Consider the following 15,209-nt stretch of genomic DNA (forward strand, 5'->3'; position numbering starts at 1 on the left):
AAAATACAGCCTTCAGTCTTTCAGATTCATTAACAATTCTCCTTTTCATTGGTGATGAAGACCTACTATATGACTGAAAAAGTAGAATCTTATTACTGAAGGACACATTTTATGAAGAGTGATGACTATACTGTGTTGTGAAAATGATGCATGTTCATCATTAAAACTTGTAGCAATATAGAAGAGTGAAAAACTAAAAAGGGAAGAAAGCACAGCTATTGTGGGTCAGAGTGTGTTATAACTGGGCCCTCTGTTGAATCAAGGTATAGCCTGGGGCTAAAGTCTGATCTGAGGCTTAGAAACCTTTTCTGAGCTTGCCGTTGCTGGTGGAATTTATTTCTTGCGGCTGTGTGATCGAGGTCCTCATTGTTTGCTGTGTACTGACCAAGTCCCAGCAGCTCCCCATGGCATCCCTTTGACAATTGCCAGGTGGGTTCCTGCATTCCCACATCTATTTCTTCAACCAGGAGGAAATAATCTGCACTGCATCTTGCCTTTAAAGACTTCCATGGTTAGGTCTGATTACCCAAGTAAAATTTCCCTTTTAATTAATTCCATGTCAAATGATTATTGACCTTAATTACATTTGTATAATTTATTTTTCCATAAAACTTAACAAATTGCATGGGTGATATCCCATGCAATTCAAGGTCCCTCACACACTCGAGGGCAGTAGATTATATGTGAGTCACTGGGGGTGAAAGTCTGGGGACATCTTGAAATTCTGTCTACCAAAGCTGGTGTGTTTCAAATTCCTCAAAATTTAACGACAGCTGTCTTTCTCCACTCAACAGTACCTAGAAGCATGATGAAGCCTGGAAGAGCCCAGAGAGTTATTCTTTTGTGTTTTATGCCAAAACATGCTTATCCCTCTTTGAAGTGAGAAAATCATTTTGTATTTAAGATTTTATGTAGTTTTCATGACCTGGACCTTGGCAAAGTAAGAGCAGAGAAAGTGGCTAAAAACAAAAATGCAAAAAGGCAATATCTTGCCCAACTCCTCCTTTACACTCTGAAGGACAATTAAGTATATCATACCCCACTTCTCCATAGTTACAGTTTCTTACTGTACAACTCCCTGCAATGTGAATTGGTTTCTGAAATTTCTGGTCTCACTAACTTTCCTTTATTAAAACACTCGGAGGAATAAAGAGTCACTCTTCTAAATTCTTTTTAATCAGGCATTTTCTTACTTTTCCAGAAAAGTTCATAGAATCTAATGGGCAGCAAGCAGTGCCACAAATGTTTCTATCATGAGAGAGCTAAAATAGCTCAGCTTCCTAATAATGGATTTCTGCCACAGAATAGGATTAATTTTCTAACAATAAAAAATCCTGTTTCTTCTTTACTTTTTTCAAGTACTAGAGATTTTGGTGATGGTAATGTTAGATGAATTTTATTCCTCAGCATTCTTCACCCCAAGAAGTGGAGGGTTGTCAATCAGATGTGTTGGATAAAATCAACCAGAAAGAGATCAGACTGATTCTCTTTGCTCTTTCTGAGATATACAGTTTTATAAAGTGGCATTACCTAAGGGTCAGGGTCATGAAGAATTAAGGCCACCTAGGGTATTATTGTGGCATTTCTGTTCCAATTTTCTCCACTTCTTTGATCACACCAGTATATAAGTTTTCAGTCATGAAAAGGTTCTTTCATCTCAATTTCTATCTCCCTGACCCCCAAATATTTGCCTGCTGTGATACGCCAGAAGTTCTTTAAAGAAATAGACTATGTCTTAGAAAAGGTTTCAGAATTCACCTTTCATTTCTAGGCTTGAAAAGGACTTTGAAGTGAGAATCAAGTCCATCAAATAGCTGTGACATGTTAATCAACTAGGCAAGTAAAATTTAGACATTTTCTAGAAAGAATTCATCTAATCATTACAGATAATCAGAGGCCTTACAGTGTCTAGGAGAAAGTAGAGAGGGAAAGCAGGAACAACTGGTCTTAACTCCTAGATCTCTGAAGTTAACTTTTGGCCAAAATTGTTGTATGTGTGAGCTAGGGCAGCTCAGTTGACTTTCTAGGCAAATGAACCCAAGGAGATAAAACTCAACATAGTCTTACACTAGAAGTTGATGAACACTACAATAGAAAAATGATATTGTTGGTCATTCATAGAGCATTTAGAGTTTACAAAAACAGAAAATAGATTTTTCCATGTTCTTTTATTTGAATTATCTAGTTCAGCCCTCTATCTTATACATCAGTCTCTCAGACATCTCTCAAGGCATCTGATTTCTCTTGAACTCTTCAAATGATTTAGTACTTCTTGAAACAGCTCGTTCATTAAACAAGATGACATGTTTCTCAATATTCTCTAAGTTTGCTGAATATAGAGAAAGAGCAAACTTTGTCATCCCATCTTTCTGTTACCCAGGATGTAACCCATGTAGGCTATGATATCTTTGTCAGACCTTACCATGCAGACTATTGATATTTCAAAAATTAATTCAATTTAGAATGGTTTCATTTGTTATAGATTTCTTCCCTTTTTAAAACTAAAGCTACCATTTAAATAATTTAAGTAATTGTGAATTCTGCTAAGAGACTATTAGAATAAGTCTTAACTGACATTCAATATGATAACCTTTCAATATTTGTAAATGTGTGTCTTGTATTACTTTGATCTTCATTTCAGGTTAAAAATTCTCAGAAATTGTAGCACTTTTGTATTTATTTATTTATTGCTTGATTAATGCTTTGCCATACTATTTTGACAATTGGTTGTCTTTTCTTGAGCTTGATTCTTTAACAAAATACAATAGTCAAACTATGGGCTGATCAGATCAAGAGCATCATGAAACTATCTCCTCTCTTTTTCTAGATATATTGTATTTCTATTCCTGTAACCAGTAACTGTAACATCAGTCATGGCATATTATGCATGCCATTTTTCACTCTCATTGGCTTATTGATAAATCAAAATTCCTAATAGTGAAGAGATAAAATTAAAGGAAATTAGTGTTATCTGAAAATAGGTATGGGGTGGTTAACTAAAAATACAGAAGTAAACAAAGGCACAGAGTACAAAGCAGATAAAAATATGAATAAAACTTGACTGAATTGGATTAAATAAAGGGAATAATTGCAGGGAAAACAAATATAGATCCCCAAATGAAAATTACTGTGACAGAAATTTAACATCAAGTTCATGAAGGTTGCTGTTTGCTATTTAAAAACCCCATGGAATTGTGAGAGTTTTTGAGGATTTCATAGTTATTTTTAAATTTTCTTTTACCATCTTTGAGAAAATGCACAAACCAGAAATCTTGTCTTTAAAAGAGAGAAATATATCTCTTTTATTTTTCGTAGGTGTATTAAAGCAAAAAACAGAGGAATTAACCAGTCACTGGAGTCATACTAGAAGGAACTAATTTAGAAAACAAAAACTTTTAAAGGTCCCAGAAAAATCTCTGTTAATGTTATTTTTATGGCATCTTGGTTTTTCATAGGTGATTAGAAATCAGAGCAACAAATATGTTCCACAATCTTATTTAACTGTATCATACATGTCTAAAGCCTTAATTATTAGTAAAATATCCTAACGTTTCATTTCAGTACCTACTAATATATATGCAACACTGAGAACATGAGACAAAACCTCTTTTCATAATTGCCACTGTGCATGTTTTTAAATCCTCATACAGCCCCTAGTAATTCTAAAGTGCTTGATAGAAAATTAAATTATTGTTGAAATAAGAAAGTCGTCCACCATAAAAACGTGTTTTGTCATATCACATTAATTGGAATATAGAGTATCTTCAACGACCCAATTTCAAGTCCGTTGTTTTAATTACTGCTTAATTCCACTAGATGTCAGCATTGTATAAAAGCAGAAAATGCTTCCCTTAATATTTGTTCTCTTGCTGTTTTAACTGCTTATATAAAAGGAAAAATCCCTACCTAGCATGTATGTGCCTAGATAGGTCATTTTTAGTGTATGCAACTGATTACTATCTTTGCAAGTTATCCAGAATCTTCTAACAAGTGGGTGATAATTTCCTTTCCTTACCCACTAATTATAAAGGAAAATTAAATTTTGAAACCAATGCAATTGGTACTAACTTACAAATGCTCTGAAGGAATATTCACATCTTTGCTACATTTCACGTGACTGTACCTCCTTATATATGATTTTCTTTCACTGCAGCAGTTAGATTTTGAAACAAAGAAGGCATATACTTTTAAAGTAGAAGCCTCCAACCTTCACCTTGACCACCGGTTTCACTCCGCGGGCCCTTTCAAAGACACAGCCACAGTGAAGATCAGCGTGCTGGACGTGGATGAGCCACCAGTTTTTAGCAAGCCGTTGTACACCATGGAGGTTTACGAGGACACCCCAATCGGGACCATCATTGGTGCTGTCACCGCCCAAGATCTCGATGTGGGCAGCAGTGCTGTTAGGTAAGAAAAGGAAACAAGTTCTTTTCTGGGTATAAGAAAAAGAAGGAAGGGGGAAAAAATACTTTGTCCAAATCTGCATGAATGTTTTAGTTTTGCAATGTGATGCCTGATAATGTAATGACTTGACGTGGCAAGTATGAGAGGTACAGTCATAGTACTGGAACAAAAACATATGCTATCAATCCCTGCCACAGGGTTTAGCAGAGGTATGATGTTGGACATGTCACTCATGCTGACCAGTCTGTTTTTTTCATCTATAAACAAGGATTTAATAATACAACCTAAATGGATGATTTTCATAATCATTAATGATATTAAGATACTTTCAGAGTGCCTGGAATATAATAGACATTTAATGCCTATATATCAATTGTTCTAAAATCTCTACCCCGTATTCAGAAGTAGAGTTTAAAAAAGACAGTTTCATCATTTGCAATTTGCATTCCCTTTTTTCACTGTGACAATTGTGTGTACTGATGAAGCACAATAAGGGTCTGTCGTAGGGTAAGATGAGATACGGAATTGCTCAAAGCCCAGACTTTGCAAGGAGGGCCTTTTGACATAAGGCTGGTGGGTAGTGAGTGAACAAAACAATCATAGAGTAAGAAAATGGTCTGTCTCTCTCACTACCCCCAACCTGTAAATTCCAGTTGTAATCTTGAGTCAATAGTGGGATTACCCTTTTCCTCACTTATACACAGATTCTGCAGTGTACTTTTTCTGAGTCAGTTTTGCTTCTTCTGTATGTTTAAATTTCTTGCCACATGCCCACATCTGGCATGCCTACAAAAGCTGAGAGACCAAGAGAATGAGAGAGAGAGGTGTGATTTGTCCTCAGTCTTTCACCTCTAAAGTGTTAGACCTTAGTATACAAGCAGCAGACCAAAGAAAACATTAAGTGGGCTTTCAACATGAAAAATATGTCAGTTGACATAATGGAAAATACATAGACATAGAACTCATAAGATTTTACCTCATGCGGTAATAAATGATAGAAAAAAATGGACCATTCAACAGTAACCTTAACATTTTATAGTATACAGGAAAATCTAAAGAAATGGTTTGAAAGCATGCAAACTCTGCACTTTGTATTTATCTGAATTCATTGCCCGAAGTGGTCTGAATGATTTCCTTCTTGAAGCATGTCTGTGATCAAGACAGAACTCCAGAGAAGCACATTTGTCTTGGGAAAAGGAAGAAAAATAGCAATTACTGGGCACTGCTACATGTCAGGTCAAATGCTGGCTAATTTACTCATTGACTTCTAGTTGTTCTACATGTCCATATTACAAGATGATTCACTTTCAGTTAAACTCCGGAAAACTGTATTTATTGCAGTGTTTGTAGGAGCATTCTCAAGAATCTGCTACACTAGCAGTTGTTATATATTAACCTGTCATCATTCATCAATTTTGTATCTGAGGGCGCTGCTTGTGCTATTGATAATTGTGTAAGTGGGAAATGCCTGGTGAGTAGATTTACAGGTAATTTCAAGAATATAAACAGTTATGGAAGAAATATTGGAGGTTGTAAAGAAAGTAATAAAAAGGTAAATAAATATGGATTGAAACTCTCTACAGTCCATAAATGAGAATTTTGGGACAGAGTGAAACCTGATATATTAGAGAACATGCCAAGTTATTTAATTCACTGTATGTTCTATTTTTGAAGACTGATAAATGCTTGATGAGGTCAAAATATGAATAAAATAGGATTTTAATGCAATACTTGAAAAACAAAAAATCAAAGTCTGTAAGTAAAAATTACCACCTAAAATCTCTGAAGTAAGTAAAGTGAGAGGTACAAACTTCCAAATACAACACAATGGTTAGAGTTATGACTGTGGGTGGGAAATAAAGGAAGGCAACATTTTAGAGAAATTGTCCAGCTACAAGCCTGATTTTTTTTTAATTACTCAGAAGCTAGTGTCTGAGAAGTGCTACTTTGTGTGAAATAAAATAGTATCTATCCCTAGTCTTACGTCTAATGGGCAGCAGCCTTACTTGTTCAAGCTGTAGACACAGATGATCTAATTGATCCCCGTGAGGGATTTTCAGAAGACAGAGCTGCTTTTGAAACAGCATGAAAGCTGTCTTACTTCCCTGTCCTTGGAGTAAACAATAGGCTTGAACTGTGTCGGATGAAGAAATTTGGGGTATGAATCATATTTCCTTGATCTGAAAACATGTTTGCTCACTTAAGAATGATAGTAAAAATATGCTGTGAAAAATAAGCATCAAAATGTAAAATTACTCCATATGTTTAGGAATGCTCTGTCGGTTTTGTTTTCCTTTGCTCGATTGTCTTTTCACAGTGTTATTGTACAAGGTGTTATCTTAGGACCATGTTATTCCATACTGCTGCATATTTAATATTATTATTTTATCCTCACTGAGTGCAGCAAAGAGCCAGAATGCAAAGACATTAACCAAAGACTGAAACAACTTAGAAGAAAGTTTATAGCTGTAATCCTCTAAATATACTATATCTCTTCCCACGCCACCGCCCTGAGCTTTATTTCTAGTTTTTGTTTCCTTTACTCTTCTAGCTGTTGCCCTCAGATGCACTGATGCCCTGCCTCTAATGTTCTATATCCTTCGATCCTCTTTTATATAGTTCATGGGAATGACTTCTAGTGAGGAAAATGGAGGGCGAAGTGTACCCTCCGCTAGTGAGGGGGGAGGGGATTTCACAGCCACAGTCTCTGAAGTTTAGAATTCATTGGATGATTCTGCTCAATATGTGCCACATAGTTCCAAACATGTAAAAATCTTAGTCATCTTAGGAATGAATTTCAAAAGAAAATTTAATTTTGTACATAAAATGAGAATGGAAAATTCCACTTAAAACTCATTCCATTTAAGAAGTGTTGATGAGACTGATGATTCACAACCTATTTTGTGCATATAAACTTTCATATATAAGTTCAAAATTATAGTAAATAGAACAATTGACTAGTTTGTTTTCCTTTTCTTTAAGGATATTTCCAACTAACACGCACCACTTAAAATCAAGTATGAAACTGATTAACAGATAAATTATCAGTTAACATAAGTAGAATATAACATTGAAATAACTGGTTGCTAAAATATAAAAGTCTATCTCTGTACTACTTAAAATTACCTTGTATCTCAAATCTGATCTATTTACCATACTTTGGAACAATTTATGTAATCAGTTGAAATTTATTTTTTCATCATGGATTAAGAGATTATCATAGTAGCTGGTTTTCATTTGAGGGCCTTTTCTAACATCAGAAATCTTATGTAGGCAAAAACTAAGCTCAGCTACTAAACATGCTTAGGGGAGTGAGACGAAAGGGAGGCCTAGCTTGTCAAGTGGCATATATATATATAATTTATTAGTAAATTATATATATAATTAAAATAAATTTAAATATCAAATTAAATAGTAAAAATAAAAATTTGGAAGATATCACTCATTCTCTCTCACTTATTTATCAAGATCTTTGTGAAGACTAAATGAACTAAAAAGGTTTCGGTATGAAAATGTTTTATTTTTTAATTTTTACAGACTTTTTTTTTTAGAGCAATTTAGTGTCACAATAAAATATAGAGAAGGTACAGTGATTTCCCCTATACCCCCTGCCATCACGCATGCATATAGCTTTCTCCATTATCAATACCTTACACCAGAGTGGAGCATTAGTTAAAATCAATGAACGTACACATTACAATCACCTAAAGTCCACAGTTTACTTTAGGATTCACTCTTAGCATTATACATTCTGTTGGGTTGAACAAATGTGTATTGACCTGTTTCCATCATTATGATATCATACAGAGCATTTTCACTGCCCTAAAAATCCTCTGTGCTCTGCTTATTCATCCCTCTCCCTCACCAATCTCTAGAAATAATTTATCTTTTTACTGTCTCCATAGTTCAGCTTTTCCAGAAGGTCATATAGTTGGGGTCATACAGGGAGACTTTTCAGATTGGCTTCTTTCTCTTAGTAATATACATAAAGATTCCTCCATGTCTTGTCATGGCTTGATAGCTTCTTTGTAGTACCGAATAATATTCTGTTGTCTGGATATAGCCCAGTTTGTTTATCCTTTCACCTACTAAAGAACATCTTGAAATCTTTCAAGTTTTGACAATTACTGATCAAGCTCTATAAAAACCCATATACACTTAAATTTTTTATTCGTTTGTGTCAATACCAAAGAGTGCAGTTGCTGGATCATATGGTAAGAGTATGCTTAGGTTTGTAAGCAGCCACTAAACTGTCTTCCAAAGTTGGGGTGCCATTTTGTATTCCAGCAGTGCAAACTAATGTGAGTTCCTTTTGCTCCATGTCTTCACCAGCACTTGGTCTTGCCAGTGTTCCAGATTTTGCACATCCTTATAGGTGTGTAGTGGCACCTCATAGTTTTTTAAAATTTACATTTCCTTGATGATAGATGATGTGGAGCATCTTTACTTATGTTTATTGGCTATGACATATCTGCTTTGCTAAAATATTTGTTAAGGTATTTGACCCACTTTCTAATTGAGTTGTCTGTTTTGTATAGTTGAGTTTTTAGAATTCTTTTTTTTAAATCAACACAAGCACCAAAATAAGCAGAGAATGTAAGTAAAGGTGTTTCCTTTCTTTAGCATCTTCAATAACAGACAAGATCCCATGGTAAGAGGAAGATACTGATGGATGAGTAACGTGATAACTGCATGTCTGAAAATTACATGTACTCTATTTTCTCACTGGCAGTTGTTTCTGCTGAGTTTCTGGGCTATGGCTACCCAAAAAAATCAAGGAGAGATTATAGATATGCAAATCAAGTCACTGATACATTATACAACTCAGAACTAGCATTAAGAACTCTGAAAATGAGTTTATCAAAACTCAACTTTTCTCTTCACCTTTATTCACCCAATTCCACTCCTTATAACTCAAATAGGTCACACTCTATTTCATCTCCTTCATCCCAGACTTCTGCCATCTTTTGTGGCAAAAGCATATACCCATTGCCTATTCTAACTCATTTCTCCCAATATTGTCTTTTTTATACCTTTTATATTTACTAAAGACATCATATTAAAGTGTCATGGTACTTACTATTTTTTGCTTGTTGCATAAATATGTATTCACTTAACTGTCATCCCCAAAATGTACAAAATAAAAAGATGCTTGACAGTTGGGAATATTTCCTTGTTCTCTCACATGCCACATGCAAAATTTAATGTGATTTAAAAATTTTCCTGATGTAATATATTTATCTTAATATATAATGCCATGTAGAATATATATGTATAGGTGTGTGTACATTTCCACATTAATTATAAGCAGGCTTAGATCTAGATCTAGATACATAAATGTGATAGTTATTTTTTGTTTCTTAAGATTTTGAAGGCCTGGGTATTTGGACATCTTCTTTATTAACATAGTGCAGTCAGGAGTTATACTTTCTTTTTCCTTCTTTCTTTCTTTCCTTTTTGTAAAGTAGTTTCTCAATTCCTTAGCTTCGGTAAATGCTGCTAATGGAAGCTAAAATGCCATCAGTACATTTTCAAGTAGACTTAGCACAAAAATAAACTTTGGAAAAATAATTCTCTTGGGGGTCCTAACACTACAGATAGCACAGTTGTGAAAAAGCCAAATTGGGCAAACTCCCTAGATAGTAACACAAAATAGCTATTACTGCAATGTCTAAATCCCACACTCCCTTTTATTTTTTCCCTGTGTTTCTTTGAAATATTCCATAATATCAGGTTCTATCTGCTTTTTCTTCCCATGTCTACCATTTGTACACAATATCTCTATTTTTTCACTTAACATTTTTCATATTGTTTATACACTTATGTTCCCTGCATCCTATCAGATGACCTAATAATTTACAATATACCTTTTAGTGGTACTTAATTTTAACTGTTGTTAAATACCAGTATCTCCATTTAGAATTAATCGAGAAATCCATGAAAGATGGTTTCAGATAAAGACTAGTAGACTCTTTTTTTAAGTGAGTTTTAAAAATGCTTCCTTATAAAGAGTCCAATTTCTTGTTTTGTAAAACTCAAATCACTCATATTCTAGTTTTTATTGTTCAAAAGAGAGCAATCTAATTTTATTTTTATGGCCTATTTTCTGAGAAAATACTGAAGATTCACATAGCAATTGGGAGAAAGCATTTTATCCATAAGGTTATATAAAATTTTCATTAAGATAAAACAGTTAATCCTTTCTGAGCACTGCTTACCTGATCTCTTTCCTTTAGCATTCACAATGTGAATTTCAATACATATGTATATTTGCAAAAGACACATCTGGTAAAGGACTTTTCTCCAAAACATACAAAGGATTCTCAAAAGTCTAAGATGAAGGAGATTAAACAGTGTGACCTATTTTAATTAGAGGGAATGAAATTCTGTGAACAAAGGTGAAGAGAAAAGCTGAGTTTTGATGAACCTCGTTATCAGATTTCTTAATGCTAGTTCTGAGTTGCATAATGTATCAGTGACTTGATTTGCACATGTGTAATCTCCCCTTGATTTCCTTGGGTAGCCGTAGCCCAGAAATTCAGTAGAAACAACCCCCAGTGAAGAAACGGAGTATACATAAGTTTCAGACATGCAGTTATCAAGTTAACTCATCCAATCAGTATCTTCCTCTTACAATGGAATCTTATCTATTGTTGATGATACTAAAGAAAGGCATTTTTTACATACTAGTATTCTCTACTTATTTTGTTTGCATTGGAAATAAATAAGCATTCTGTCTAAACTTACGTCAACTGAATGATTAAGAATAACCCATTTGAGAAGTTATTGATGGAGAATTTAACTCACTAAGGTGAGTGAGAAATTCCTTTGTGAATAAACTTCTTTAGCTTTCTCCCTCAAATGACCTACACATTGATAATCAGTAGGAAAGGAGACATTGCAAAGAACATATACCAAGATTAATAGGATTACTTATTTGCTTCAGTGGCAATTAACTGTCAGCATGTAGGGACGTTATAGTAACTAATTTGGGCTGAGCATTGTGGTCAGATTTGTTTAAGATTCAAAGCTGTTATTATTTTACAGAGGAAGAAACTGAGGCCCAGGGAGATCCAATTATGTCTTCAGTAGGGGTGAGAATAGGCTTTGAGCTTAGGCAACCAGATTATGGTCAAACTACTAATTGCTCTGCTGCTTAAGTTTGAGATATTCATATAAGTTTTTGAATTGCTTTGTAATTTTAAGATTGTCAAAAATATAATTAGAACTTCATAATTTATTAAAGAGATAAGTTATTAAGCAAAATGGATACAAAGTCAAAACATGTCAGTAAATATGTATAATATTTGAGTTTTGAAATATCACTACAGACTTTACTATATGTCTGAGAGTATTCTAAACATTTCACATATGTTTCCCTGATGTAAACCTTAAAAGAACTTAAAATATAAAAAAATGTTTAATTGAGCTATGACAAGACTTACATAGGTCAGGCTGGAAATGCAAAAAAAAATATGCATGGTTGTTTTAATAACAGATTTTTTTTGTTGTTATGTATGGGGAAAAAATCTTATTATTTAAATCAGTACCTTACCTTTTATTTTCCTAGACAACCACAAAGTTCTTATAAGGTTTAGACAAACTAAGGATTTATAGACAACTGTAAATTGATTTATTGACAAATAATATATATAACAAATTCTGTGGATTTGCAATACAGATATACAATTCTAATTCTTATGAACATGGGCTCGTGATAGCCAATAATGAATTTGCTTTTGCTTTTAAACAAATTTATATTATTCTAGTGATACATTGAAGAAAATCTTCATGGCCTAGTGTCCAGATGTTCGGATGGTGAACTATTTATGAGACTATTCCATTTGTTGCATGCAACCCCTCAAAATGATGAAATATCCAAGTCTAATATTTTTTATTAGTGACCTGAACTTTTTGGGTTTACCTTTTGCCTGACAGAGGTTCAGATTCTTTGCTTTATCTTGAAGTGCTGATATAGTACCTTATATAGGGTGTAAATTTCATAGCTCTTTTTCTTTTTACAATTTCCCTGATCACTCTTAGAAAATAGCCCTTTTCTCATACTTATTTGAAATTTTTATTTTTATTTTTAAAAGATTAGTTCCTCTAGATATATATCATGAATAGATATGAAACCCTTCCCTTGCAAAATATTATAGTAATCAGGATCCAGTTCATAAGCTGCCTCAGACTTAGTGAGTTAAGAGAATGTGAATAGTTTTCAGACTGCAAGTGAGCTAAAGAGCAGACAAATTCCAAGGAGGATATACAAGCTTAGTTATCAGAAGAAGTGAGCAATAAAAACTGTCTTTCAAATATGATATCTGCATTTGTATCTCAAATGGTAAATGCCCCTAATTAAAATGGCAACTTTCTTCAGAGTCATTTGACATGGCCACTAAAGAGAATAAATAAATCCAACTGTGGCCTGAAACAACAGTCATTTGGTTTAGTTCATGGGACTAATTATGATGAAGTCATTGAGAAAGGCTTCAAAGAGTATTTCAGTACTCAAAGGTATAAAATAAATGATCAGGTAATACTAACAAGAAGAGTCAACTGTTCCTATAAAATAATTTAATTCATAACATATGTGAAAGTCCAAAATACGGATAGAACAATATACTCAATGATAAATCTGCTACTCAAAAGCAATGTCCTATATAATGAACAAAACCAAATCTGAAATATTTTCATTTGAGAGACTATTAACACCATTTAAAATAGATTAAATAAAAAAAGATAAAAGTAAGAAAATGGAATTTTGTAAAAAGGAAGCAATAAAGCTGCCCTGAAGGATTTGGCAAGGCTACGAGGCAAGGACATGAACAAAGGCATAAATACATTCTTTACTCAAGCAGGTGGTACTGTCTGCATTTTTTAGTAGATGAGAAAATTGAGACTACATGTTTAATACTGAAGCTCTTACATGTAAAACCCCAATGTGATAACTCCTAAATTTGCCTAAACTCTACTTTCTTTTCATTAGAACTAACTGCTTCAAATCTCTGAAGAATAAACCATGGTCAAGTGTAAAGCTTTGGGGCAGATGAAAGTTGACATCCAGGTACATAAAAGTATACACAATCAGAAGACCATGTGTGACTTTAAAAATGACCAAGAGAAATGAGAAAAGATTAAGCAATTTGGAAGGACATAAAAATATAGCAACTATAATTTTAATAATATTAGATTATGATATATTTTTTCCTTTAGAGATCTATTTTAATCATATTGCATGTCTACAGATGGAAAATTTAAGAACAGAAGGGTTATGCCTTTATTAATTCATTATAATTTAATAAAGTGCTTAGTTTCTTGTCAAACACAAGAGAAAAACTATCTAAATTAAGGTATAACTTTCATTTAATTAAAGGCAAAGTTAAAATAAGTAGGAAGATTAAAAGAAAAAAATTTGAAAGTAAACTAATAGTATTTAGCTATTACTGCTTAACAAAGTTTAAGAAAAAAATAGGAATTTTTAAGAAAAGAATGTCATTGTGATTGTTAGTGAAGGGATTACACTCTAACTTAGGTTCTTAGTAAAATGTGAAAATAAACTGAACTGTGTTTACTTTCATTTAATTATCTGCCACAAGGAAAGATTTAAAAAAAAAATCATGAATAAGAGAATGAAGAGATTTTTATCTATTATTATTACCTTAACAAAGGAATTATTTCTACCTTGGCTTGAATCTTTACTCCTACATCTTTATTCCTTAAAGAATGAAATGTAGCACTTTTAGAGTAACTCTGTACATACAAGTACTTTTTTGCAAAACATGTTTGAGAATTGGGATGGGTTCAAAGTTACCTTTTCCGTTAACTGTGAGAAAGTTTTTAGGCAAATTAAAAGAAATAATTTTAAGGGGAATGCTTACCTAATGAAGAGAATAGACTTTTTAAGGCAATTCTGAAAACTCATTTACAGAAAAGTAATGCAATTGTACTCAGTCAAGTGGTTTGCTCAAATTAGCTTAATGCTTTAATTTTTTATTTCTATTCAATTGCTAAAACAGGTTTCTTAGCAACAGTCACTGCGTACTTCTATGAACTACAGATTTGTTTCATTATTTATAGATAATAAAGTTCCTTTCCTTAAAAATTTGGATCTCATCTACTCACCAAATAAGTGTATGACGACTCATACAAATTCTGTATACAAGGGTTTTGCTCATTTAAACTGGCAAATCAAGCCAAATTATTCAGCTCACATTATACTATTGTGATCAGTTGCAGTTAAATTATCATTCTACCCTTAGATTGGATGTGAACTGTTGCAAGCCTAATATAAACATGTGATCATAAGCTCTAGAAAGGTGTACCTCATGAAAATGATCTAAACATTTTAAAACTGGGTCACGTCTTCTGTGAAAATGTCCAGGAAAAGTAGAAGTAGTTTTACTGTCAGTTCATTGATGATCATTTCTTATAAATGTCTCCTAATTGCTATAGTGGACAAAATAATCACAATAAAAAGTAGTAGTTGTCTCATATTTATCATTCAGAGACAAGGATCAGTTAGTCACACAAAGGTGGGCTTTTAGGAAAATATGAGGACTTAGTTACAGACCTATAGTCTTGGAATCTGACCAACTGTAAGAAGATGCTGAAGATGTTTAGTTGAGTAGAACATGTTCAAGTAAGTTTTAGCAGTTCTCTGGAAGTAGGCTGTAAGTTTTCTCTGAGAGGGTAACATCTGGAGATACTGGGGTGCCAAACCTCAAATGGTGAGAGACATACAAATTCAATGCTAGAAAAGAGTGAATGAGAGCCCACCCAAAACACCATTGTGTAAAATACTA

General features: G+C 33.4%; 1 protein-coding gene across 3 annotated transcripts in view; it reads left to right on the forward strand.

Annotated features, from left to right (window-relative positions):
• Window positions 1-15,209, forward strand: part of CDH12 (cadherin 12) — a 1,003,878-nt gene that overhangs the window by 957,505 nt on the left and 31,164 nt on the right. For all 3 annotated transcript variants that reach the window (XM_073237610.1, XM_073237601.1, XM_073237619.1), the window contains one exon: window positions 4,154-4,407. In XM_073237610.1, coding sequence (XP_073093711.1) covers window positions 4,154-4,407 — 254 coding nt within the window. The remainder of the gene's footprint in view (window positions 1-4,153; window positions 4,408-15,209) is intronic.

This window comes from Manis javanica, chromosome 1 (genome assembly GCF_040802235.1).
Source record: "Manis javanica isolate MJ-LG chromosome 1, MJ_LKY, whole genome shotgun sequence".
NCBI lineage: Eukaryota > Metazoa > Chordata > Mammalia > Pholidota > Manidae > Manis > Manis javanica.